This window comes from Carcharodon carcharias, chromosome 17, assembly GCF_017639515.1.
Source record: "Carcharodon carcharias isolate sCarCar2 chromosome 17, sCarCar2.pri, whole genome shotgun sequence".
NCBI lineage: Eukaryota > Metazoa > Chordata > Chondrichthyes > Lamniformes > Lamnidae > Carcharodon > Carcharodon carcharias.
This window is the reverse complement of record NC_054483.1, coordinates 109,216,797-109,243,946: the sequence shown is the minus strand read 5'-3', so window position 1 is coordinate 109,243,946 and position 27,150 is coordinate 109,216,797. Positions and strand designations below refer to the sequence as shown.

General features: G+C 41.3%; 1 protein-coding gene across 3 annotated transcripts in view; it reads left to right on the top strand.

Annotated features, from left to right (window-relative positions):
• Positions 1 to 27,150, top strand: part of LOC121289975 (ectonucleoside triphosphate diphosphohydrolase 4-like) — a 105,599-nt gene that overhangs the window by 77,893 nt on the left and 556 nt on the right. For 2 of the 3 annotated variants that reach the window (XM_041210001.1, XM_041210000.1), the window contains exons 12-13: positions 12,594 to 12,755; positions 13,874 to 19,322. In XM_041210001.1, the coding sequence (XP_041065935.1) occupies positions 12,594 to 12,755; positions 13,874 to 14,081 (370 nt within the window). In that variant the 3' untranslated portion in view covers positions 14,082 to 19,322. Of the gene's footprint in view, positions 1 to 12,593; positions 12,756 to 13,873; positions 19,323 to 27,150 lie in introns of those variants that run through there. The other variant, XR_005945687.1, reaches the window with a different exon arrangement.

Below are 27,150 nucleotides of genomic sequence, written 5' to 3'. Positions count from 1 at the left end.
TCTGGAAGGCAGAGGAAACATAGGCTAGATAAGAAAGAAGTGAGTTTAAAAAGGCTAAATGGAATATATTTTAATGCAAGGAGTCTGAGGAATAAGAGTTTGAGCTGAGGGTACAGATAGGCACGTGGGAGTATGATATCATAGCTATGACCGAGACTTAGCTAAAAGAAGGGCAGGATTGGCAGCTCAACATTCCTGGTTATAGGGTATTCAGACAAGATAGAAAGGGGGTTGAAGAGGGGTGGGGGTCGCAATATTGATCAAGGAATCAATTCTAGCACTGAGGAGGGATGATATCTTGGAAGGATCATCAAATGAGGCCAAATGGGTAAAAGTAAAAAACACAAAAGGGGCAAACACACTGTGTACTATAGGCCCCAAAAAGTCAGGGAAAGATAGAGGATCAAATGTGTAATGAAATTTCAGAGAACTGTAAGAATAATAAGGCAGTAATAGTAGGGGATTTTAACAATCCAAATATTAACTGGGATAATTTTAGTGTGTAAGGTAGGGACGGAGCAAAATTCTTAATTTGCATCCAGGAGAATTTTTTTAGTCAGTACATAGTACATATGAGGGGGCAGTTCTAGACCATTCAGAAATGAGCCCAGCAGATGGAAGGCATATCAGTAGGGGAGCATTTTGGAGATAGTGACCATAACTCAGTTAGATTTAGGATAGTTAGGGAAAAGGATAAATTTGGGCCGGGAATAAAAGTTCTAAACTAGGGAAAGGCTAATTTTACTAAGATGAGATACGATTTGGCCCAATTAGACTGGAAGCAGCTACTTGCAGATAAAACTGTGTCACAGCAGTGGCATTCAAGGAGGTAATAGTGAGAGTACAGGGCAAATATGATCCTGTAAGGATAAAGTGGGGGACCAAGTCTGGAGAACCCCACATGTCAAGGGACATAAAGGTTAGGATTAAGAAGAAAAGAGAAGCTTATGGCAGATACCAAGGGCTCAATATGGCAGATTCCGGCAGAGTATAAAAAGTACAGGGGGGAACTTAAAAATGAAATTAGGAAAGCTGAGAGTGCATGAGAAAGCATTGGTGGGTAGAATAAAGGAAAACCTGAAGGGGTTTTTGAAAAATATATGAAGAGCAAGAGAATAACTAGGGAAAGAGTAGGTCCAATTAGGGACCATAGTGGTAATCTGTGTGTGTACCCAGAAGACATAGATTCAGCCCCCAATGAATACTTTGCATCAGTCTTCACAATGGAAAAGGACGACACAGGTATAGACATCAGGATGGAGGACTGTGACATATTAGAGGAAATTAACATAGAGAGAGAGGAAGTATTAGCGGGTTTAGTGGCCTTAAAAGTGGATAAATCCGCAAGCTCAGATGAGATATATCACAGACTGTTGAGGGAGGCAAGAAAAGAGATATCGGGACCATGGCAGTAATTTTCAAATCCTCTCTGGCCACAGGTGAGGTGCCAGAGGACTGGAGGACTGCTAATGTTGTCCCATTATTAAAAAAGGGAGGAAGGGATCGACCAGGAAATTACAGGCTAGTCAATATAACCTTGGTGGTGGGGAAGTTACTAGAAAGAATTCTGAGGGACAGAGTATATCTGCACTTGGAGAGACATAGATTAATCAGAGATAGTCGGCATGGATTTGTTAAGGGAAGGTCGTGTTTGACAAATTTGATCGAATTTTTTGAGGAGGTAACAGCCAGGAGTAATGCATCTGATGTGGTCTACATGGACTTTAGCAAGGCTTTTGATAAGCCCCCTCATGGCAGACTCATCAAGAAAGTAAGAGCCTGTGGGATCCAAGCAAAGTGGCACATTGGATCCAAAATTGGCTGAGAGGCAAGAAACAGAGGGTAATGGTAGAGGGATGTTTCTGTGACTAGAATTCTGTTTCCAGTGGTTCCACAGGGCTTGGTGCTGGGGTCCTTGCTGTTTGTGGTATACATTAAATGATTTGGACTTAAATGTAGGGGGTATGATCAAGAAGTTCTCAGATAACACGAAAATTGTTAAGGTGGTAAATAGTGAGGAGGATAGCTGTAAACTGCAGGAGGATATCAATAGACTGGTCAGGTGGGCAGAGCAGATGGAAATTCAACCCGGAAAAGTGTGAGGTAATACACTTCAGGAATGCTAACAAGGAAAGGGATTACACTATGAATGGTAGGACCCTGGAAAGTACTGAAGATCAGAGGGACCTTGGTGTGCATGTCCACAGATGAAGGTAGTGGGATAGGTAGATACGCTTATTAAGAAAGCATATAGCATACTTGCCTTTATTAGCTGAGGCATAGAATTTCAAGACCAGGGAGGTTATGCTGGAACTATAAAACGCTGGTTAGGCCACAACTGGAGTACTGTGTGAAGTTCTGGTCACCACATTATAGGAAGGATGTAACTGCTCTGGAGAGGATGCAGAGGAGATTTACCAGGATGCTGCCTGAGGGTCTGAGATATGAGGAAAGATGGGATAGGCTGGGGTTGTTTTCCTTGGGGCAGCGAAGGTTGAGAGGGGACTTAATAGAGGTGTATAAGATTATGAGAGACATAGATAGGGTGGATAGGAAGGCACTTTTTCCATTAGTAGAGGGGTCAATATCCAGGGGGCATAGATTTAAAGTAAGAGGTAGAAAGATAAGAGGGGAGTTGGGGAGAAATTATTTCACCCAGAGGGTGGTGGGAGTTTGAACTCACTACCTGAAAGGGTGGTTGAGTCAGAAACTCTCGTAATACCTAAGAAGCATTTAGATATTCACTTGCGTTGCCATAGCCTCCAGGGTCATGGGCCAAGCGCTGGAAAATGGGATTAGTGTAGTCAGATCTTTGTTGGCTGGCGTGGACACAATGGACCGAATGGCCTCCTTCTGTGCTGTAAAAGTCTGTGTCTATGGGCTAACTTCAAAGAAAATGTATTGCAGGCAACATCAAGATATATTTCCTTAAAGGGGAAAGGTAGGAGTGCCCTGAATGATGAGAGGGTTAGAGATGAAGATGAAAAGGAAGAAGTGCACGTATGACAGATCAGGTAGAAAATACAATGGAGAATCAGGCTGAATATAGAAGGACCAGAGGGGAAGTGAGAAAGCTAATAAGAAAAGCAAGGAGAGGTCATGAAAAGAGACTCACAACTAACATAAAAAAAGAATCCCACGGTCTTCTATATGCATATAAATAATAAAAGGGTAGTAAAATAAAGAATAAGGCCAATTAGGGATAAAAAGGGGGCCTGAACATGGAGGCAGGAGAAATAGAGGAGGTTTTAAACGAGTACTTTGCATCTGTCTTTACAAGGGAACATACCCATGCTGAGAAGAGAGATGAAGTAACTGGTACACTCGAGGAATTTACAATTGAGAAGAAGGAAGTGTTAGAAAGGCTATCTTTGCTTAAAATAGATAAGGCACCCGGACCGGATGAGATGCATCCAAGGGCACTGAAGGAAGTGAGAATGGAAATTGCAGAGGCACTAATGATAACCTTCCGGTCTTCCTTAGACACAAGGGTGGTGCCAGAAGATTGGAGAATTGCAAATGTTACACTTTTGTTCAAAAAGGCATGCAAGGATAAACCCAGCAACTATAGACCAGTCAGTTTGACATTAGTGGTAGGGAAACTTATGAAAACTATAGTTTGGGACAAAATCACTAGTCACTTGAAAAAGTGCAGGATAATTGAAAAAAGCCAGCATGGATTCATTAAGGGAAAATCCTGTTTAACTAACTTGTTGGAATTTTGATGAAGTAACAGAGAAGGTTGATAAGGGCAACGCTGTTGTTGTGGTGCATATGGATCTTCAAAAGGCATTTAATAGAGTGCCACACAACAGATGTGAAAAAAGTTCTATCTCATGGAATAAAATGGAAAGTAGGCACTTGGATAAGAAATTGGCTGAGTGACAGGAAACAGAGTAGTGATAACTGGTTGTTTTTCAGATTGGAGGAAGGTTTGTAGTGGAGTTCCCCAGGGGTCAATGTTGGGACCCTTGCTCTTCCTGCTATATATTAATAACCTGGACCGTGTTGTTCAAGGCATAATTTCAAAATTTGCAAATGATACGAAGATTGGAAACGTTGTCAACTGTGATGAGGATAGTCTTGAACTTCAAACAGATGAAGGTTCAATACAGAGAAATGTGAGGTGATTCATTTTGGCAGGAAGAATATGGGGGGACAATATAAAATAAAGGGAGAAACACTAACTGAGGTGCAGCAACAGAGGATCCTCTGTATATGTACAAATGTCATTGAAGATGACAGGGCATATTGAGAGAGCAGTTAATAAAGCTTATTGTATCCTAGGCTTTATTAATAGAGGCATTAAGTACAAGGGTAAGGAGGTCACATTGAACTTTATAAGACACTAGTTAGGCCTCATCTGGAGTACTGTGTCCATTTCTGGGTGCCATACTTGAGGAAGGAATTGGAGGCATTGGAGTGAGTACAGAGGAGATTCACAAGAATGATTCCAGGGATAAAGAACTGTAGCTATGAGGATTGATTGGAGAGATTGGGACCATTTTCCTTGGAGAAGAGAAGGCTGAGAGGAGACTTGACAGAGGTATTCAAGATCCTGAGGGGTATGGGCAGGGTAAATAGTGAGAAACCGTTCCCATTCAAGAAAGTGTCAAGAGCTAGAAGACACAGATTCAAAACAATTGGCAGAAGGAATAAGTGTGATGTGAGGAAAAATTCTTTCACCCAGAGGGTGGTCAGAATCTGGAACGAACTTCCTGAGGTGATGGCAGAGGCAGGTTCAATCGAGGTATTCAAAATGGAATTAGATTGCTAACTGAAGAGAGAGAATGTGCAAGGATACAGGGATAAGGCAGAGGAGTGGGACTAGATGGAACACTCTTTCAGAGAGCCAGTGGAGACTCATAGAGTCATAGAAGTCTACAACAGAGAAAAAGGCCCTTCGGCCCATCAAATCTGCTTTTCCAGCACTAGGCCCACGGCCTTGTATGCCATGGCATCGCAAGTTCACATCCAAATAATTCTTAAATGTTATGAGGATTTCTGCCTCTACCATCCTTTCAGGCAGTGAGTTCCAGATTCCCACCACCCTCTGGGTGAAAAAAATTCTTCCTCACATCCCCTCTAAACCTTCTGCCCCTTACCTTAAATCTATGCCCGCTGGTTATTGATCCCCCCACCAAGGGGAAAAGTTCCTTCCTGTCTACCCTATCTATGCCCCTCATAATTTTATACACCTCAATCATGTTCCCTCCCAATCTCCTCTGCTCCAGGGAAAATCACCCTAGTCTATCCAATCTCTCCTCATAACTAAAACTCCCCAGCCCAGGCAACATCCTGGTAAATTTCCTTTGCACTCTTTCTAGTGCAATCACATTCTTCCTATAATGCGGATTCCAGAACTGCATGCAATACTCTCGCTGTGGCCTAACTCAATGGGCCAAATGGCCTCCTTCCACACTATAATGTTCCTGTGATTTTGTAAATTATAAAGCTGACATCAAAACCCCACATTCTAAAATACAAGTTTCTTTTACAAATGTAAGTGCGGTCTGGCATTGTTACTTCAATCAAAGGGTTTCATTGAATTTTCAACCAAAAGGAACACATTAGAATTCAAGCTGCGAACCCACATGGATGGATGCAATGTTAGATCTGGTTACTAAATCGAGATGGCATACATCACAGAATATTAAGGGAGGCTATATATAGCCTCACATCATCCCAAATGTACAGTTAGTGTTCAGATTTCTCAAGGGCAATTAGGGATGGGCATTAAATGTTGGCCGAGTTAGCTACATGCACATCCAGTGAAAAAATAAATAGTAAAAACAACCTTTGCAACAAGATTTGTGCCAAAGCACTAGAAAGACAGCACCTCTGTTCAAGTAGGGGACAATACAGGACATTATAGGGTAGTTGGTCTGATCCCAATTGCAGATAGACTTTTAGAAGCCAGAATATATAATGACATTAATTAACACTTACAGAGGCATGGCTGATCAGGAGCAGCCAGCATGGATTTGTACAGGACAGGTTGTACATGACTAACAATTATTTTTTTGAGAAAATCGGTGCGCCATTAGAGGGAATGGAGTGGATGTTGTATTTGTAGCAACTCAGAATGTTTTTGATTAAGTGCCCAGAAGAGATTCATAACAAAAATGAAGACTTGTGGTATGAAGTGGAAAATAGTCGGATGGCTAAGGGACAGAGAGTACACACTCAGCGGGGAGTTGGCGTTTTTGAGAATTGTGTATTGGCATGCCCCAAGCATTTGTGCTGCACCTTTGTTTTCTGTTTAAACTGATGATTTTGGCATAATTTACAAGAGTAATAATATCTGAAGTTGCCGACAATGCCAATTTAGAGGATATGACAAATTGGGAGGGATTACAAAGGACATGGCCTCATTAGTAGAATGCTTAGACAGGCAGCAGATGCAGGTCCGTGCAAGGAAAAGTGAAAAAAAATAGTTTATAGGGAAAGGAACCACGAAAGGTTATATATTCTAACTTTGAGATTACATCCAGGGCTTCAGATTAACTGAACTGTAAAAGCAAGTAGAAAAGATCATCATAAAGGTAAATGAGATTCTAGGTTTTATACAAAGAAGCTATTGGACATTGAAGAAAAGGAAGTGATGTTGAATTTGTACATGTCATTGATTAGACAATAATTAGAGCATTAAAGCCACAGAAAGGGTACCATGAAGATCACTACAATTGTATCAGTCATGAAGATATCAGTATGAAAGCAGAGTTAAAACAAATTGAGACTTTTTTTTCCTGAAAGAGAGTAAGGGAGAATTTAATTGGGATTTTCAAAATGATGAAACATTTTGAGAGAAAGTAGGCAGTAAATGGTGAAAGACCGGGTTGGATTTTACAGGGCACTGTGGCTCCACCACCACCCCACTCCTGGCTAAAAAGTCGAGGTGTAGGGATGGGGCTGGGTTGCCCATAAATCCCGATGGCTGCCCTGCTGCAATTTAACATTGGGAGCTGTGCTAATTACTTTAAGGTAAGACTTCCGCTCTTATGTCTGGAGGAAGTCCCGCCCTAGAAGCTCAGGTCCCAGCAACGCCAGCCAGGAGCGGTGGCCAAGGCTGAGACTACGGCAGGCGGGTAAGTGAAGGGACCTTGCGTGCTCCCCCACAGTCAAACCCGTCGACGGGTTGGAAAATCAGTAACGAGGCTCATTAACTGAGAAGTATCATTAGGAAGATTAAGGGGAGGTTAAAAGAATTTTACTGCATGTTAAACATTTTTGGAACATGGAATGCTTTACTGTAAGGTCCTATTGAGGCAGAGATTTGACATTTTAAAGAAAATTGCATTAGTATTTGAAAAGGAAAAAAAAGGATGTGAGCAAGTTGTGAGCCAACTCCAGAGACTTGAGCAAGTGGTTTAGGCTGACAGTCCAATGCTGTTCCAAGGCACACTTGACTGTAAAGTGCTTTGGAACATCCTAAGGTTATGAAAGGCGGTGAATTAGTGCAAGTTCTTTCTTTTTAAGTAAGTGAGCTAGTTGAGAAGCCAGCAGCACCACAAGAACAGTGGGCTGAATTACTGCCTCTTGTAAATTCCGTGGCCCACCTACATTTGTGCATCTGCCTTTCCCTGAATCGGTTTTGGATGGATAGATGGCATCCCCTGAAACTGTCACTGTGAGAGAATTGAGCAGTTCAAGGAGTGGGAATGATCAGGGGGCATCAGTTCTGCCAATGAAATATAAAGATTCCAAAAATCCTACAGGTTGCAGGTTGAAGTGACAGTTGTGAGCTGTGTGGGAGTCAGATTAGTGAAATAACCCTGATTAAACTGAATGAAATGGCCTTAATATGCATCCTTTTACTTTTAATTTTTTTGAAAGAGGCAGTAAATTTAATCTGGCAGTTATAATGAATCACTGCTTGTCATCAAGACTCCAAGATGGAACTACTGCCTCACGTTGTCCACTGTTGTAAGGCCTCATTTAATTATTGTAAAAAAAACATCTCTTAAATAGTATTTGTTTAACAACATTTGGTAGTACCCAAATATGTCTGCAGTCCTGTGACCAGAACCAGTATCCAACAAGTCTTGACAGCAAATCCTTTCTGCAGTTACAAGAGCAAGACCATGTTGATAAAAGCAAAATACTGCGGATGCTGGAAATTTGGAATAAGAAAAGAAAATGCTGGAAAACTCAGCAGGTCTGGCAGCATCTGTGGAGAGAGAAACAAAGCTAATGTTTCGAGTCCTTATAACTCTTCTTCAGGCAGCAGTTCCATCCTTCCCTCTTCTTGACAAGCAGTGATTCATTAGAACTGTCAGATTAAATTTACTGCCTCTTCCAAAAAACAGTTAAAAGTAAAAGGATGCATATTAAGCTTAAGACATGTAGAAATTTGATGGGTTTTATACCGTTGAAGAGAGGGGATGGAGCAGGTCAGGGATAGGTGGGAGCTCAGGAGAGATTTGACAAAGATATCATGGTCACAAGACAAAAGTAGTGATAATGATAGTGTTCAAGACTAAGGCAGGTGTTTATAGTGGCATGAAGGTCAGATAGCAAGAACATGTTGATACTGTTCTAATAAATTTAAATCATTTTACTGTGTGCAAAATATTGAAGCTGAGTTAAAATGTTAAAAGATTTGAACACTTTCAAAATTTAACAATTACTCCTGTTTGTGCTTGGAGAGGCTCTGTTTTCTGCATAATATAAGAAATTGGAGCAGGAATAGGCCATTTGGCCCCTCAAGCCTCCTTCAACCAGTGAATAAGGTCATGACTGATCCTTGACCTCAACTTCACCTCCCTGCCCAATCCCCATACCACTTGATTTTCTAGAGTCCAAAAATTGTTCCATCTCAGCCTTGCATATACTCAATGACTGAGCATCCGCAGCCCTCTGGGGCTAATAGTGAAGAAATTCCTCCTTGTCTCAGTCTTAAATGATCATCCCCTTATCCTGAGACTATTGTTCCCTCAGTCTAGATTCCTCAGCCAGGGGAAACAGCCTCTCAGTATCTACCCTTTCAAACTTTCTCAGACTATCACAAAACAAAAACAGAATTACCTGGAAAAACTCAGCAGGTCTGGCAGCATCGGCAGAGAAGAAAAGAGTTGATGTTTCGCGTCCTCATGACCCTTCTCAGACTATCATATGTTTCAATGAGATTACTTCTCATTCTTCTTACTCAATCTCCCCTTATTTGACAACCCTGTCATCCCCGGAAACAATCTAGTGAACCTTCATTGTGCCATGTCAAAGCAAGTCTATCCCTCCTTAGATAAGGACACCAAAACTCTGCATTTTTTAAAAATTTGCTTTTTTAACACAATCCTGTAATGTTATATTTTTGCATTGCTGATTTAGGCTTTGTTCTAAGTGGAGTCCATTACACAATAGAGTTTATACATTGTGAAGTTCATAAATAACAATGTTGACACGCACTTGCAAGTGATTTATAAGGGCAGAGTCCTGAAGCAGGCTTGCTCCCTTCCTATTACAAAATATTTACATTGTATTTAGAAGCAGGCAATTCAGTCCAACAGGTTCCAATCACTCTGTATCTAACTCCATCAGCATACCCTTCTATATCTTTCTCTCTCTTCCTCTCCTATCTCTGTGATATCCTTCCAAATTTAACATTTCGCCAAGTTACAAGACCACTGGTAATCGATCCATTCTGAGCATAATGTGGGGACTGACAAACCCTAGATAAACTGCAGCTCTGTCCTGCAACTGTGTCTAGGAAAATTGTGTTCAAACAATAGTTAAATTTCAATATCAGGAGAGAACACAGGAACAGGACTCAATTATTCAGCCCCCTTGAAGCTGTTCCACTATTCGATTAGATGTTGGTTAATCCATACCTTAACTCCATTTATATATCTTGGTTCTATATCCCTTAATATCTCTGCCTCAAACAACCCTATCAATTTCCATTTTGAAATTTTCAATTGACCCCCGCTTCAACAATTTCTTGGGGAGAGTTCCAGATTTCCACTGCCCTTTGTGTGAGGAAGTACCCCTGACATAACCCACTAAATGGCCTTGTTCTAATTTTAAGGTGGCACCTTGTTCTGCACAATTCTATATGCTAGTGCTTAAAAAGAAAAGAAAAATTGTAAATTTCTCAAACAATGCAGTGGCATGTGTAGCCTAAGCTGTGTGAGACTACATCCTAGGGCTGGATTCCAACCTCAGTGGCTTTATATCACAAAGCACTTGCAATACAGAATCGAGCCATTCAGCCCATCTCGTCTGTGCTGGTGGTTATGCCCCACATAACTTCATCATCTAAATCCATCAATGTATCATTCTTTTCCTTTCTCCCTATTTAGTTTCCCCTTAAATTAATTTAAGCTGTTTTCCTCGACTCTTCCCCTGTGTTAGCGAGTTCCACATTCTAACTGCTTTCTCGATAAGGAAACATCTCCTCAATTCCTTATGGGATTTATTAGGAATCATCATATATTTAGGTGTCTAGTTCTGGTCTTGCCCAATCATCTCTGCATCTACATGATCAAACCCTTTCATAATCTTGAAGACCTCTATCAGGCTGCTCCTCAGTCTTTTTTTCTGGAGGTAAGAGCCCCAGCCTGTTCAATCTTCCCTGATAGACATTACCTCTCAGTTCTGGCCTCTCTGCCATCATTAACTAGCTGATCTTGAACGGATAAATACTTATGCCAAACGGGAGGGACAGTTTAGAACAAAAACAGAATTACCTGGAAAAACTCAGCAGGTCTGGCAGCATCGGCGGAGAAGAAAAGAGTTGACGTTTCGAGTCCTCATGACTCTTCGACAGAACTGGCAATTTAGAGCTGCCTCTTGTTTTTTTTTAAGCATTAGGCTTCAGTTTACAGATTGACACAAAGCAACTGCAGGTGAAAAATCTACCTGAACTTTAGGTACAGGAATCAGGCTAGCAGTCTAACCTCCACCTGTGCTCTCTATTAATACAAAAGGTTAGTCATCTAGGAGAAGTGCTTCTCACCTGCTGTCCCAGAATGCATTTACAGCTAAGATCAAGAGTGGAATCTGTAACAAAGAGTAGTCATCAGTTTAACTCAGGTCTACCATTTGAGAATTGCATTCTGCACAGAATAAACAGTCTGACAGCAGCAACTGTAATATAACAAAATCCTCAGCTGCACACAGTCTAACTACACAGAGGCTTTCGTGGGCTCAGCAGAAGGTCATGCACTAGTCTCCTGGGAAGGTCCTGGCCCCTTCCTTTTGTTCCATGTGGTGGTGGAGGTGGTTTTCTGAATATTTGTACAGCTCCTGTCTTGGCTATGCTGTGGCTGTTAAATAGACTGGCGCTTTGTTTGAGTTTTAGAGGACCGATTTTATTTATTTGCTGCTTTTTTTTATGAAACCGCTTTGTATTTTTCAACCAAATCTGGTTTGAATTGATAATTAACCCTCAGGTGAAGCTTTGTATCCAAAATTCTTCAAACTGATTTCCTGACCTCAGCCAGGATATGGCTGTAATTCTGCAATGTCGCGGGAGCCATTATTTGGATGAGACTTTAAACTGAGGTCTTGTCTGCCTGTTTAGCTTAGATGGTCTCCAGGCACTCCATTCAGTGTCCTAGCCAACATCCGCTCTCCATCAGTACACACTGCATTGGTGAGTCATCTAATGGCTGCTCGCACTGAACTGCTGCCACATCTCCCCAGATTACAAGTCACTGCACTACATTGTAGAAGTACCTTGTAATGATTTAACAAGTGATAAGGCTCTACATGGGCTGAAGGCTCTGCTTTTATGCAGTAACTATTTACACAAGAGAGTAAGATTAAACTCGATGACTCATGTGGAGAGCAACATTTGGTGCAGAGGTTGTTTTTGCACTGTAGCATTCTGTTCCATGATTATTCTATTAATGCAAGCAGATAGATGGCAGGAAATAAAGAACACTTAATAATTGAGTGGAATAGTTTGAAGTATGCACAGAGCAAGTTGCAAGAGGAATCTTGAGTACTGATTTTTGTTTAAAAAATCTTTAAAAATAGAAATTAAGGATCAAGGCCCCATGGTTAGGATCCAACCAAGGTTATAAAGAGATGGAGGGGAGATGAAGTAAACCAAATTGTAGTAGGTACCAAGCTTCTTTTTAAGGGAAGAATTTGCATTCATATTGCACCCTCTGCAACCTTTGGATGATCCAAAGCACTTCAGAGCCAATGAAGCATATTGTGCAGTGTGGTCACTGTTGTTTCATGAACAAATCTTACAATAGATTGTAAAGTTCAATAATTATAAGAGAGGAGATTAATAGACAACTAAAATTGTCAGCTAGTTACACCTAGAGTTGTGAGCATTTCAGTCCTTTATTCTGTTGTTTCTTGAGGCTCAGGAATTCCCTCCATAACCCCCTCTCACCTCCATTAATAAGCTTCTTAAAACCTAGCTCTTTGACCAATCTTTTAGTCACCTGTGCCCAATTTTTCCATGTCAAATTCTGTTTGATAACACTTCTGTGAACAAGGCATGCAATCATGTATCTTCTTAATGAGTTATGGGATGTTATGCTGCACTAAAGGCACTGCATCAATGCAAATTACTGTTGTTTCTGGGTGTCTGGCTTCTTTTGGCATTTCATTGTCCTTCTTCTCTAACCTTGCAGATATCAGTGTTTTAAGTCTGCATGGATGCATGAGGTATTGCACAGTGGTTTTAACTTTCCAGCCGACTATTCCAACCTAAAGACAGCCCAGCTGGTCTACGACAAGGAAGTACAATGGACACTGGGAGCAATTCTTTATAAAACCCGTTTTCTACCTCTTAGGTATGTTGCCTCATTACATCAATAAAAAAACTGATTGAATTTGAGAAGGATAATGCTATATTGTATGCATGTTGTGACATTATGGGCCAGATTTTGCAGTAGAAATAACATTGGGGCTAACAGCATTCATTGCTTTGCACGTGAAAATTGAACAGCAACTTCCGGTGACCGTACATGTGCTGTTAACTGTGGAAATCAGGAAGTTTCTGTCCGAGATACCCTGCATTTCTTAAAAAAAAACAGCATGAGATTCACCATTGAAATACATAGAACAATGTGATGTTTCTGCACTTAACCTTAGATATTGCTACTAAACTCACCAGCAAATGTTAGGACTTGTCCATTCCAGTGTAAGTACCCTTTTAATGCCAAGCAGCCTCTCTGGTGCTGAAAGTTAAATTTTGCAAGCATGGAATTTCATTCCCTTAAATTTTTAATAATTGTTGGAGATTTTTTTTAAACTTACTTTTTTATTCTCTCTCTTTTATATATCATTCTCTAATTCAATATTTCTTTCCCTCTCTTTATTTTGTTTTCTGACTGGTTCAGAATCTGCACTGCTCATTAACAATTCTTCAGTCTGCTTCATCAAGGAGTTACATGTTTGCTTGCCCTGTTAGCAGAGGTTCCAGATGCACTGTAGAGGCCACTGTGTTGTATGGATAATTGTCAGATCGGAACTTACAATGCAAAAGCCAATTAAAAAGTCTGTGGCAATTGCAAGTGTAAGGAATGGCTGGTGGCAATATCAGGCCCATTATACATCAGAGGATCCTTGGGATAATTTTAATTTTGGTTAGTAAACTGGTGGAGTGAAGCTCCTGCCAGACATAGAACCTATCCAATATTAATCTCTAAATTTGTATGCCCTTTTCTCTCATTCTCCCTCTTTCCCTCACCCATACCCTATTGCTCTCTTTCCCAGTTCTTCTCCCTTCTTCCTTGCCACTCCCCCCTTCCCTCTCTCCCTCTTTCCTCATCTTCCCTTCACTCTCTTTTATTGTAATGAGTATTGCTGGACAATTGAAAAGCTTAACAAGATTCTCTAAGGAATAATAATTACGATTTTCTTCCACTTCTGTGCCCCCCCCCCCCCCCCCACACCCGAACAATGATAGGGATCTCCAGCGAGAATCTGGCAAAGCAAATCATTCCAGCTGGCTGCGCATCTCCTTCGTCTACAACCACTACCTGTTCTTTGCCTGTTTCTTTGTGGTCTTGCTGGCCATTGCCTTGTACATCCTGCGACTGCAGCGGATTCACAGGAGGGCACAGTGGGAGCTACTGTGGTTGGAGGAGGGCGAATTGTCGACTGAGGCACCCTGACTTGTAACACAACGAGAGGCGGAGAGATGGTGCTCTGATTCACAGATCCATTGACAAAATGTCTGCCATCCTCTTCGGTACTTTCCAGATCAAATCCCACGTGGACCGTAGGTATTTTTTGGTAGGTGGACACAAGCCTTTTGGATACCTCAGTTATTTATATTTCATCTGGAGTCTGCTCCTCCCATTGGATAACTTACCTGTTTTGGTCCTATTCTAACCCGATGTCTCCTTTTTGAAGTCAGAGCTGGTAGCAAATGCAATAATATATATTTATTTTCATGCACTGTGTGATTTGGGGTGTTAAGTTATACATTTGAGGGTCTGATGATTTGTATTAATCAATGGGGCTTTATTCCTGGTCTTGCCTGTAATATCCTGCAATAATGCCACAGGGGAGGTGAAAGGCCATCTTCATTAAAATACTGATCTTTTGGTATTCCCTTCCACTATAACCTAAAGACCTGTCCCCCACCCCACCCCACCTTCAATACTGCACTGAAGTGTCAGCTGAGATCATGTGTTCATGTCTCTGGAGTGGGGTTTAAACTCCTAACCTTCTGACTTGGTGATTAGTGCTACTGACTGGGTCAAGGTCACACTGCCAGAATTATCTCACATCTGTTCTAAGAGTGAACACACTGCAGCTACAATGAGGAAGCCATTTGACATGGATAAAGCTGGGGAAATGGACTGAAGTTTTCCATTGTTTGGGATTGGTAATCAATAAAGCTACTGATTTGTAATTTTCACAAAGAGGACTAAAGGACTAAAGAATTGTGGAAGATGATTCCCAAAGTACCGGTGAAAACCTCTGCATCAATCAGAATCTGGGCTACAGTCCCACAATGCACTGCTCTTGTTGACCATGATAGATCTTTTGATAAAAACGCCTCACATTTAAATCTGGAACCTCAGAAACTAGGACCAATTATTAACAGTGCCCGGGCTGAATGCAGAGCTAAGACTGTGATAACTTGCTCTTGTTCATGGGCACTTACATTTGCTCCATTTCTGCAATAAAGTTGAGAACGCCTGGGTTTGGGAGCGGAGCGTAATTCAAACGCCCAGGATTCAGCTGCCAGCTCCCGTCACTGCCAAGATAACAGATGAGATATTGAGGAACTCATTGGGAGGAGGTGGCTGATGATGGGGGTGGGATTTGGGCTCGTGACCTCACTGCTTTGGTACAACTCCCAAGTGTCACAAACATTTGCAGAATGAATTATTACCAGCTGTTTGAAATTTGAAAAATGTAGCACCGGGCATTCCTTTTAAACTATTGCCATATCATTCTTGGAAATCATTCTGGCACACATAAGCACAGTCTTGCAGAGGGGTTATCACAGCCTGACAGAATGGTTGTTCATTGTTTATCGTTAAATGATTTCCCTACTTCAGGCTCAAGATGTCACATCACAGAAGCTCTTGTTACTTTGAAACTTCCTGTGATGGAATGAGAAGAGCTTTGCAGATCCAGGACTCCATTGTTTTGATTTGAACCCTGGTGCGTGTGTGATCTGAGATAACACTACGCACTTAAGATTGCTGTTGCCGCTAAATTGTGGGTAATTTTTCTTCAAAGAATTGGACTTTTTTTTCTTGAGAAGTTACCCCGAACCCAGTGACGATTGAAAGTTGGTGTTTTTTTTTTTTTTAAATTTTTTTTAAATTTGTGAACATGCATGGTACAGAACATTCTCTGAGTCTGAATGAATGAAAAAGACTTGCATTTCTAATGCGGCTTTTGTGACCTTGGGATATCCCATTGTGCTTTACAGCCATTGACATACCTTTTGAAGCGCTGCAATGTAGGCAACACAGTTGTCTATTTGTGCTCAGCAAGGACCAACAAACAGCAATGTGATATTGACCAGATAATCTGTTTTTGATCATGTTGATTGAGGGACAAATATTGACCAGCACAGTGGGGATTGCTCCCCTGCCCTTCTTCAGTATAGGACCATTATATCCGCCTGAGAGACATGGCATCGAATCAACATCACACCTGAAAGTCAGCGCCTCTGACAGTGTAGCGAATTTAGTGTATTAGATTTTTGTATTTAAGCCTTTAGTGTGGGGACTCATGTTCCTGGATGCAGCCCAAGAAGATGGGATGAGGATCTATGTTCTGTAAGACTCCTGTGTGAAGTGAGTTTGGGGCAGTTGCAATCCTGCTGTTACTAGTTATTTCCACAGCACGAAACTTCACAGTTCAGCTACAGGGTGAAACATATTACTAGCATATTTCAAGTGGTCAAGACCATCTCAAACCACTGCACCGAAGTATGAAGTACTATTGAAGTGTAGTCACTGTTAGAGTGTAGGCTATAAGATGTACTGGTGCAATAAAGGGGTGATGTTTTAATGTTAGGATTGAAGCACATTCTTTGTTCTCCATCTAATCCTGCTCCACATGGCATAGGTCTGTTTGATGTGCACTGTTGTTGGAAAAATGTTCCATCCCAAAGTACAGCCATCCTTAGCTGTGTGAACACCAATTTATCCCACCTCCCCCTTCTCTCTAGAAGAGTAAATGTGACTTGGACCTCACTATCTTCCTTCCACAGACTGGGTTGCCAATGTATCATTTCCCCATTTCTAACTGCAATCTAACATTCAGATTAACAACGCCACTCCTTGCAGAGACTCTGTATGTACATACCGTCACGGTTCTTCCATTTCTATCTGTTGATCCCCCTACATGGGACACTGCACGGAAGAATTCCAAGCAGACAGTTGCACTCCGGGAACACCACAGCGGAATATCTCACATTTTACATCTTCCCTTACAGGGAATCATCAAGAGGCCATCAGATTTTAAGTCAGGGGTCTACCTGCTGACATTGGATGTCAGCCTGTGCTCAGTTGGTTGCACTATTGCCAAAGAGTCAGAAGGTTGAGGAATACAAATCCCAGTCCAGTGACTTGAGCACATAATCCAGGCTGACACTGCAGTGCAGTACTTAGGGAATGCTACACTGTCAAAATTGCCATCTTTTGGAAAGTATGTTAAACTGAGGTCCAGTCTAGACTCTCAGGTGGACCTAAGAGATCCCAGTGGCACTTTTTGAAGAAGAGTGGGTGAGTTCTCCCTGAAGTCCTGGCCAACATTTATCCCTCAAGCACCATCACTTTAAAAAAAGATGAGGCAGGAATGGGACGATAAGGCACAAAAACATACCATTGTGACTTTTTCCCGCCCGTGACAACGCTTTGAGCAAATCTGGGACAATTCCACCCGACATTTTGAAAGTACTTCAAAGGCTGTAAAGCGTTGTGACACATCCTGTGCAAACTAGAGGGATAAATTGTACAGTAGTGTTTGTTTTTGGAAACCAGTTGGAATCTCAAAACCACAGACCTGCTGGTCTTCAACTGCAGGCAATTTGGAGACTTCCTTTATGGTTCTGTTGATAAATGGAGTGCCAGGAGCAGTACTAAGTCATACAGGCCATGAAAGTTCAATCTACAGTGTCAGATGTGGCAGCATTTGAGAGCAATACAATTAGACTTGAAGCAAAGCCGAGTACAGGCTGGGGAATGGAAATGGACCCGGTTCCTGCTTGCTGAGCAGTAAACAGCGTGGAGGACATGATTCTGCTCAGCTGTAGTGTTCTGCACCTGTTAATGGCCGCTGCCCACATGAATGTCCATTTGTGTGAGGATATTCAGCAATGTTGGATCCATGCCCCAACAGAGTCACAGCTTGCAGGACAGAAAAGAAAATGGGGAATGAGGGGGAGGGTTTAAAAAAGTAATATTGAACTCAATCTGTTAGTCCCACTCTGAACCACATCTCATTAATAGATTGGATGGTCTAGGCTTCTCCATGGACATGACCACTGCTCATGTTGGCTCTTTAATTCACCAACAGTAGGCAATCTTGAAGTGTGATTCCAAAGTCTAATGTTCCTTTTGTGTAGCGTATATCCCTCTCCTACCATTAAATGTGTTGCATAACACCTCGAATGAGCTAACAGTTCCAGCCTTTGAGTATTGTTGATGGTCAAGTTTGGAGTTGAAACTCAAGAGCTTCTCAGTGGGAGTTAGCACAAGACCGACTGAATGGCCCATGGTGAACTATGTTGTAAATGCTGCCAGGCTACCACTTTGCTTCTCCTTTTAACCCAGTTCATCGTTGGGTATTTTCTACCTCCACAGAAGCTAGAACTATCTCTCCTGCTGAGAGCAAACCTCCACCTAATAGCCCTTGAATATATGTGCAAATTGCAAATTCTGATGTTTCTCAGTGCATTCAATGTATATATCAGGATACAGGTGAGTCCAGTCACATGACTGAGATTCTAACTCAGCCTCTCACACCTACATGTATCCCAGCATTATGCAACGCTGCCTTCGATCTTGTAAGTGAGACTCAATGTGAGGTCAAACAGATGTGCTTTAATTATGCAAGAATTATATGTGCATACTCCAAACCGAGAGCAATGAAAATATTTAAAATTTGAATTGTTTTTAATATTACATCTAAGCAGTGTCAAGTAACATATTTATCAAGCAAACAATGCATTTTCTTGACTTTTTTTTATTCGTTCATGGGATGTGAGTGTCACTGGCAAGGCCAGCATTTATTGCTCACCCATAATTGACAACTTCAATTCTTGCACTGGGATTCCTGCCCCCAAGTCTCTCATCATTCCTCAGTGTCAGCCTGATAATTTCTGTCCTCCTAGTTGATAGAACCAAGACTTAAGGACCTGCCCCCAGCAGCAGTTAAGATACCAAAGGCTACAGTCTTATAACACTTCATAACAGCCTCGTCGTGGCAGTCCAATAGGGAACAAAATTCACAGAATACCTAAAATATTTCCGGTTGACCTTCGGTTCAAAGTGCACCTCATTTCATTTGTAAACATGCTGCACGTTAATCGATACCCAATGCCAAGGCAGTACAAAGTATTTCCAGTCAAAGCTGTGCACGCTGTGTTTTTTGTATCATTTGGATAACTGCAATTTAAGCTATGTGTTTAACATTCATTGCCCAAAGTTTCCGAATGATTGTCCTACCTCTGTTGAGTCTTCAGTCTGGTTAATTCCCATCTGTTAAACCACAGTCTGATAGTGTTTGTATTCAGTTCATTGATATTCAAATCATTCCTTTTCATTTCATATTGATTGTTTGGTCGGGCCTGATTTACTGCAGAGTCTATTTAATGATGTACATTTGTATAGAATTTTGAAGAAGAAAAATGACAAAATAAAAGTTCCAGATTAACATTTGTTGATTCCATCGCAACAGGTTCTGATTCGGTAAACATGTTCTCTTTTGGAAAAAAGAACAAGACGAAGAGATTAACCCCACAGAAATGCCTAAGCTGAAAGAGTTCTACACCCAACACTGTCCAACCCCATTCTACCCATGTGTCTTTGAAAGAGTTTCCAATTAGTCCCACTCCCTTGCTCTTTCCCCATAGCCCTGCATTTATATCCCCTGTTCAAGGATATATCCAATACCCTCTTGAAAGTTACCACAAATCAGCTTCCACTATCCTTTCAAGGTGTGCATTCCGGATCATAACACTAACTGCATAAAAGCAAATTTCTTCTCTTCTCCCACTAGCTCCTTTACTAACTATCTTAAACCTAGTTTTCAATCCTCTGGCCAATGAAAACAGTTTTCTCTTATTTACTCTGTCAAAGCCCTTAGTAATTTTGAATACTGCTATTCAATCTCCCCCTGAGCTCCTCTGCTCTAAACAGAACATTCCAGGTTCTCTAGTCTCTCCATATAATAGGCATGCGACTTCAGAGTTCCATTTTTAACCTAAACTATGTTATACAAAAAGGGAACATTGCAACACATTTAGTTTATATTCAAAGAAAACTAAAACAAAATATCCAAAAGTTCTTTACAGCCAATGAAGTACTTTTGAAGTGTAGTCACTGTTGTAATGTAGGAACCACTTTCTGCACAGCAAGCTCCCATTAGCAGCAGTGAGATAAATAGCCAGATAATTTTTTTTAACCAATGTTGATTGAGGGATAAAATTAATGGCCAGGGCACTTCCCAACTATCCTTCAGAGTAGTGCCTCGGGATTTCGGTTTAATATCAAATTGGAAATGCAGCACCTCTAAAGGTGCCTCGGTACTGCACTGGAGTGCCAGCCCAGATTTTTGTGCTGAAAGACTCTGGAGCGGGGACCCAGACACTCCTTACGATACAGACAAGGCTATTACCAACTGAGCCATGGCAAAGATTCCCCATCATCACTGACTGTGACTGCCACATATCTGGCCTTAAAATGATTCTTTCAGTCAGGAGGTATTCAGAATCGTAGAATTTTAATGGAACAGAAGGAGTCCATTTGGCCCATCATGTCTGCACCAACTCTCCAAATGAGCATTATGACCTAGTGCCATTGCCCCGCCTTTTCCCCATACCTTTGCACATTGTTTCTATTCAAATAATCATCTAATGCCCTCTTGAATGCCTTGATTGAACCTGCCTCCACCACACTTCCAGGCAGTGCACTCCAGACCCAAACCACTCAATGTGAAAAAGTTACTTCTTTTGCAAATCACTCTAAATCTGTGCCCTCTCGTTCTTGATCCTTTCACTCATTACCAGGATACATGGTTACAAGGAGCTCATCACCTTTCAGGCTCCGACCATACCGCTGTATAGCTTCCGTTGATTTGCATCACTGTAAGAAACAAAACCTGCAAGGTGTGAATAAGGGGAATGATTAATAATGAGTGATGGTTAGGTGATGCCAAGCTGTTGTTTTGAAAGCTGTAGTTGCAGTGAGGGAACCAATCTATCCAACAGCATGAAAATAATGAGCTCATTCCAATTGAATCTGAGTGTGAATAGCTTTACCACCTTTAAACTTGTTGTAATCCTCATCGACGATCATCTGAAGGAACACTTTACAATTAAACCACATTTATCGTTCTTCCTTAAATAATGCTGGGGAATAAGAAGTCCTGGTTTAACATCCCACCACACTGCAGTATCCCTGGCAATGCAGCACTCCCTCATGATGGACTGGCAGGAGTCTTGGTCCTGTTCTAGGGGCCGAGACTATTAATAAGTAGTGCAAAAAATCATCCATTAACAACTGCGTTAAAGAACATTGCGAGACACCATACAAAGAAGGCAACACACCTTTAAGGGTAACAAACCAAATGCTCAATCTAATTTGCCTGCCTATTTTTCCCTGTGCATTTCATATTACTTCCTGAACTGTGTCATTACTAAGCAGATTCAAATAAGTACTGCTGCTATTGGTTCGGAAGCTACTTAATTTCCATTTAAGTTAGGTGTTATACACTGAATTGAATTATTCTCACCAGAGAAGGAAGCCAAATATCTCATGCATTTTTCATTTGCAAATCCTGCCTGCTCTGCATTTAAAGCTTCCTCTAAAACTGCAATGTTCGCTCACTGATCATTAAAACGCAATTTTATCTGATCAAATTTTTAGCCCTCCTGTTGGTTGATATTTCTATCAAACGTGTATAGTCTACAGATAATTCAAAGTCCCTTATTACACTAAAATATTCTATTAGCCAATAAACCAACATAAATAACACATCAAAGTGGAATCACAACACTAAAAAATTGAATTTGGCAACTTGAATTTCAGAGAATAGACTGTGGCCGTTAAAAAATGAAGGGTTGATTGTTATTTTCCCCTTCCAGTTTTCTACACCTGTCTTTAGAAGGTACTTACATTCCGGGATATAATTCCAAAAGCAACAACCACTTTCTAGTACCCCATCAACAACTTCATTTATATAGTGCCTTTAACATAGAAAGATGTCCCAAGATGTTTCACAAAGTGGAATTAGACAAAAATGAACACCAAGCCAAAGTAGGAGATATTAGGAAGGCTGTTTAAAAGCTTAGTCCAAGAGGAATTTTATTATTTATGGGTCTTAAAAGTGGACAGCATTAGGGAGGGAATTCCAGGACTTAAGGCCTGAACAAATGAAGGCACGGCCACCAATAATGGGTGAAAAAAGTTGAGAATGCAACAGAGGGCCCAGTTGTTGGACCATAGGCTTCTCAGAGAGTTGTAGGGCTGGAGGTTATAGAAATGGAGGAGGGGATGGGGCGAGGCCTAAGAAGGGTTTAAACACAAGAAAAGAATTCCAGATTTGAGGTGCTGAGGGAGCTGGGAACTAATGTAGGTCTTGAACACCAGGATGATAGGCAAGAGGGACTTAGGACAAGTTAGGATGCAGGGAACTGAGAGGCCATTCTTCACTGATGGGCCTAGATAGTGCACATCAGCAGAATATTCCATTGAGGGGGCTTCACTTCTGTTCTTCACTAATCTCCACCTATATAGGCTCTGGGTTGAACCACACTGGGAGTACTGTGCACAGTTCTAGCCTCCATATTATTTAAAGGATATTGAGACACTGGAGAAGATGCAATTAAAAATTTACTAGAATGGTACCAGAAGTGAAAGGCTGTACCTATTGGGAAGGATTGAACGAGCTGGGGCAGTTTTCTCTGGAAAAGTTCCCACTGAGGGGTAACCTCAAGATTGTGAAAGGGCTTGATGGAGCAGACGTAGAGAAGAAGTTTCCAAATGCAGAGTGAAACCAGAACTAGCAACAATAAATACAAGACATAAAAACAAAAAAACTGCGGATGCTGGAAATCCAAAACAAAAACAAAAACAGAATTACCTGGAAAAACTCAGCAGGTCTGGCAGCATCGGCGGAGAAGAAAAGAGTTGACGTTTCGAGTCCTCATGACCCTTCGACAGAACTTGAGTTCGAGTCCAAGAAAGAGTTGAAATATAAGCTTATATTTCAACTCTTTCTTGGACTCGAACTCAAGTTCTGTCGAAGGGTCATGAGGACTCGAAACATCAATAAATACAAGACAGTCAATAATAAATTCAGTGGGGAATTCAGGAGAAAAATATTTATGCAGAGACTGGTGAGAATGTGGAACTTACCACCAAATTGAGTAGTTATGGTGAATAGTATGGATGCCTTTAAAGGAAAGTTAGTTAAACACATGTGGGAAAATGGACTGGAATGCCATGTGATTGGAGTTAGAAGAAGTCTATGAGGAGGCTGGTGTGGAATATAAATACCGGCCTGGACCTTTTGGGCCCAATGGTATGCTTCTGTGATTATAAATACTTTGTGATTGACTTTCCAGTGGGGATTACATGATAGTGATCAAGAGCAATAACTAGGCTGATTCCCCAACTCCCTCCCCAGTCCAGGCATTGGGGACAACTATAACCCAATGGTGACTTGGCAGAGATCAGCTAATTCAACCTTGACCATGGGCAGAATTTTGCCCTCAGTTGGCGGGTGGGCAGCCGAGTTCCGCTGCTGAAACAGGGCCTGCCGCCATTTTGAGTGGGCGGGCCAATTAAGGCCCACCCAGTGTCCTGCCTGACAGGAAGCACTATGCATTTCCTGTGCAGGGGGTGGAGGGCTTCCCCATCTGTCAAAATGCCCTCTTTCACGCATGCTGTCTCAGGGAGATTAATGACAGTGTAAAAAACATTAAAAATAGAAAAATTATTAGCAACACAAAAATAAAAATACCTGAAAAAACTCAGCAGCTCTGACAGCATCTGCGGAGAGGAACACAGTTAACGTTTTGAGTCCATGGCTCTTCATCAGAACTAAGGAAAAATAGAAGAGAGGTGAAATATAAGCTGGTTTAAGGGGGGTGGGACAGGTAGAGCTGGATAGAGGGCCAGTGATAGGTGGAGATAGCCAAAATATGTCATAGACAAAAGGACAAAGAGGTGTTGACAATGGTGATATTATCTAAGGAATGTACTAATAGGTGACATTAAGGGTAGAAAGCAGGGCGAGCAAGGTACAGAGAGCTCTAGTAGGGGTGGGGTGGGGTGAAGGGAAGGGATGGAAATAGGCTAAAAGGTAGAGATAAAACAATGGATGGAAATACATTTAAAAATAATGGAAATAGGTGGGAAAAGAAAAATCTATATAAATTATTGGAAAAAGGGGGATTGGAAAGGGGTTGGGGATGGAGGAGAGAGTTCATGATCTAAAATTGTTGAGCTCAATATTCAGTCCAGAAGGCTGTAAAGTGCCTAGTCGAAAGATGAGGTGCTGTTCCTCCAGTTTGTGTTGAGCTTCACTGGAACAATGCAGCAGGCCAAGGACGGACATGTGGGCAGGAGAGCAGGGTGGAGTGTTGAAATGGCAAGTGACAGGGAGGTCTGGGTCATGCTTGCAGACAGACCGAAACTGAGGTAAAAATTATTAACATGTCCGCCTCATGTGACAATGTGACACGAGATGGGACATGTTAATAAAAAGGACATAAACTTTATTAAAGTTTTTAACAATGGACATGAAACCTCATCCCGCCAGTGGATGAGGTTTCATGTATTATCAGAAGCCCGCTGGGGCTGCCCGCTAGCCTTAAGGTTGGAGATCTTAATGACCCTGTCAGTGGCCTCAATTAGCCATTGACAGGTCGGTGGGTGGACAGCTGATTTCGCTGTCCGCCCGCCTTCCTGAAAATTTAAAGGGACCGGGATGACGTCGGGGGTTCCTCTCGATGTCATCCTGCATCATTTTCCCGCCGGCGAGCAGGCCCCGCCCCCAAGTCACCGAAGGGAAAATTCTGGCCCATGTATTGTATCTGGAATGTTTCCTATTCCTTACAAACTGAGCCTGCGAGGATCTTTCCACATTCTGTTCCTAACTTAAAAATAAATATTTTATTCGCTATTAATCTTGTATGTAATTTTAGAAATTGCTTTGATATAGCATCACCGTCATGTCATCCCAGAGCAGTTAACAGTCGATGAATTACATTTGCAATTCATTAAACAAGGCTGTCAATTTGTGCTGAGATAGGAATCAGATAAATGACCACTTTATTTTGGTGGTATTGGTTGAGGGAAAAATATTGGCCAGGGCATCTCCCCTCCTCTTCTTCAGTGAATGTCATGGGATCTTTTACATTCAACTGAAGAAGCAGACAGAACCTCAGTATGACATCATATCTGAAAGGCAGCACCTGTGACAGCATAGCATTCCCTCACTGGGAGTCTCAGCCTAGAGTTTATGCTCCAGTCTCTGTGGTGGAAATTAAAACTTCAACACCCATTGTTGTAAAAGTGCAATTCCTATTCAAAAACCCAAGATTCATTTGCTTAAAACCTGGGGAATGAAACTAGCTCCATCCCCCATAATAAATTATTTGATATTCTAAAGTCTTTTTGCATGTATTTTACATCTGGATTTAATTCTGACAGCATGACTTGTTCAATGTTGAAGGCTGTTGGTGTAGTTGGTGTATCTCGGGTGTCAGATATAATCCATCAAGCAAGTATATTTGAACAACATTTTAACAAAAACCAAGAAAGGATCACCAAGGCAGAGCAGGTCTGATATTTAAATATGATGAGTTTGACTAAGCAGGAAAACCGGACATGGAACTCATTCTTTTAGGTGCTGATATGCTTAAATAAATATGACAGGCCATTTGAGTTTGCAAAGTCCTAAGAGCCCCTGAACTTGGCGAGATCACAGAGACGCATTGTGATACAAAGATGTCCAGGGACAGGGTGCCTGCTGGTGGTCACAAACAGAAATGAGTACATGACATGAAGGGAGGCTGAGAGGACGATGAATAAAAGTCACTTAATTACCCTAAAACAGTACGATTTGGTAATTAAGTATGAACACTGACAAAAACAAAGCTGTACTATTTTAAATGCCTCTGCAATTTCTCCCAAGTAAATTCCACTGCATGCCATAATGCTTCCAGTGGCAGGGGTTACACATTGTTTAGAACATCCTACAACCTCAGCAATGAAATCCTCAGAAAAATACCGTTCTCCAGCCACTAAATTGGGGCAAAGTAATCAAAATCTTGGAAAATTAAAAGAAATTACATAAAAAGGCTAAAGCCTTACTATTAGTGTTCTTGCATCCCAAAGAAGCAGCTTAACTCCAAAATTATTTTAATTCATCCTGGGGTGGGGCCCAGCTTCCAGTATTAGGATTTTTAAACAAGGACAAAAGGTCACAGAAATTCAATTAACACAATGTAATTTTTGCTTAAAACTACACGATGTATTGCGTAGGTTATGCCCAAAGTCAGATGGAATTGCAGCAGAGTATAAATTCTATTGCAGTTATTCTACTTACTCTGTTAAAAGCCTTCATGATTTTGAAGACTTTTATTAAATCTCCCCTTAACCTTCTGTACTCAAAGGAGAAGAATGCCAGCATCTCCTGTCTCTCCCTGGTATCCAGCATTTGGAGGGGTTGCAGGAAATGAATTACTGAATGAACTAAGTATACAAGCAGGCTTCAGCAGTGGGACTAAAAGGTCTAGATCTATTGATGTACGTCCACATATACTGACATACGTATAGATTTCCATGTATTTATATTGCAGTCTTTCCCAAAAATGTCATATTATATTCCTCATTCTGTTTATGTGACAGTTTTACAAATTTGTACATCCACATCACTATTCCAAACCGTGAGCTGGTAAATAATGTCAAAGAATGTAATTTAATCTAGCCCACCCTACAGCAATGATTACTGATTGTGTAAACTGTGAAAAAAAATCATCTAGTAACTGCGGCAGGAACAGATACTATTACATCATGCGAGCTATATTACACATTATAATGTTCATTTCTTCCAGTACACATCCTGTGAAAAATGTAGAATAATGAGAATGTACAATTGGTATCATAATATTCTCCTTTTTCATGTAACATAAATCTGTAATTATAAATGTAAGATTTTTATTCACACTATGTAACAACATTCCTTTTCGAAAATTAATTTTTGGGCGTTGGTGTTGTGGGGGAGCAAGGTTGAAGGTTCACCTAGGGCACCCAATACCCTTGCACCAGCCCTGGTGGTATCATTCTGGCAAATCTCTTCTGAACTCTCTCCAAAGCCTTGACATCTTGCATAAATTCTGGTGCCCAAAACTGAACACATTACACCTGCTGGGGCCTAACCTGCAATTCATAAAGAAAGTCTTAGCAGAACCTTCCTCTCTTTGAGGTGATGATTATTTCTGGGACGCAGTTTCACAAGGTGCCAGATTCCTCGATC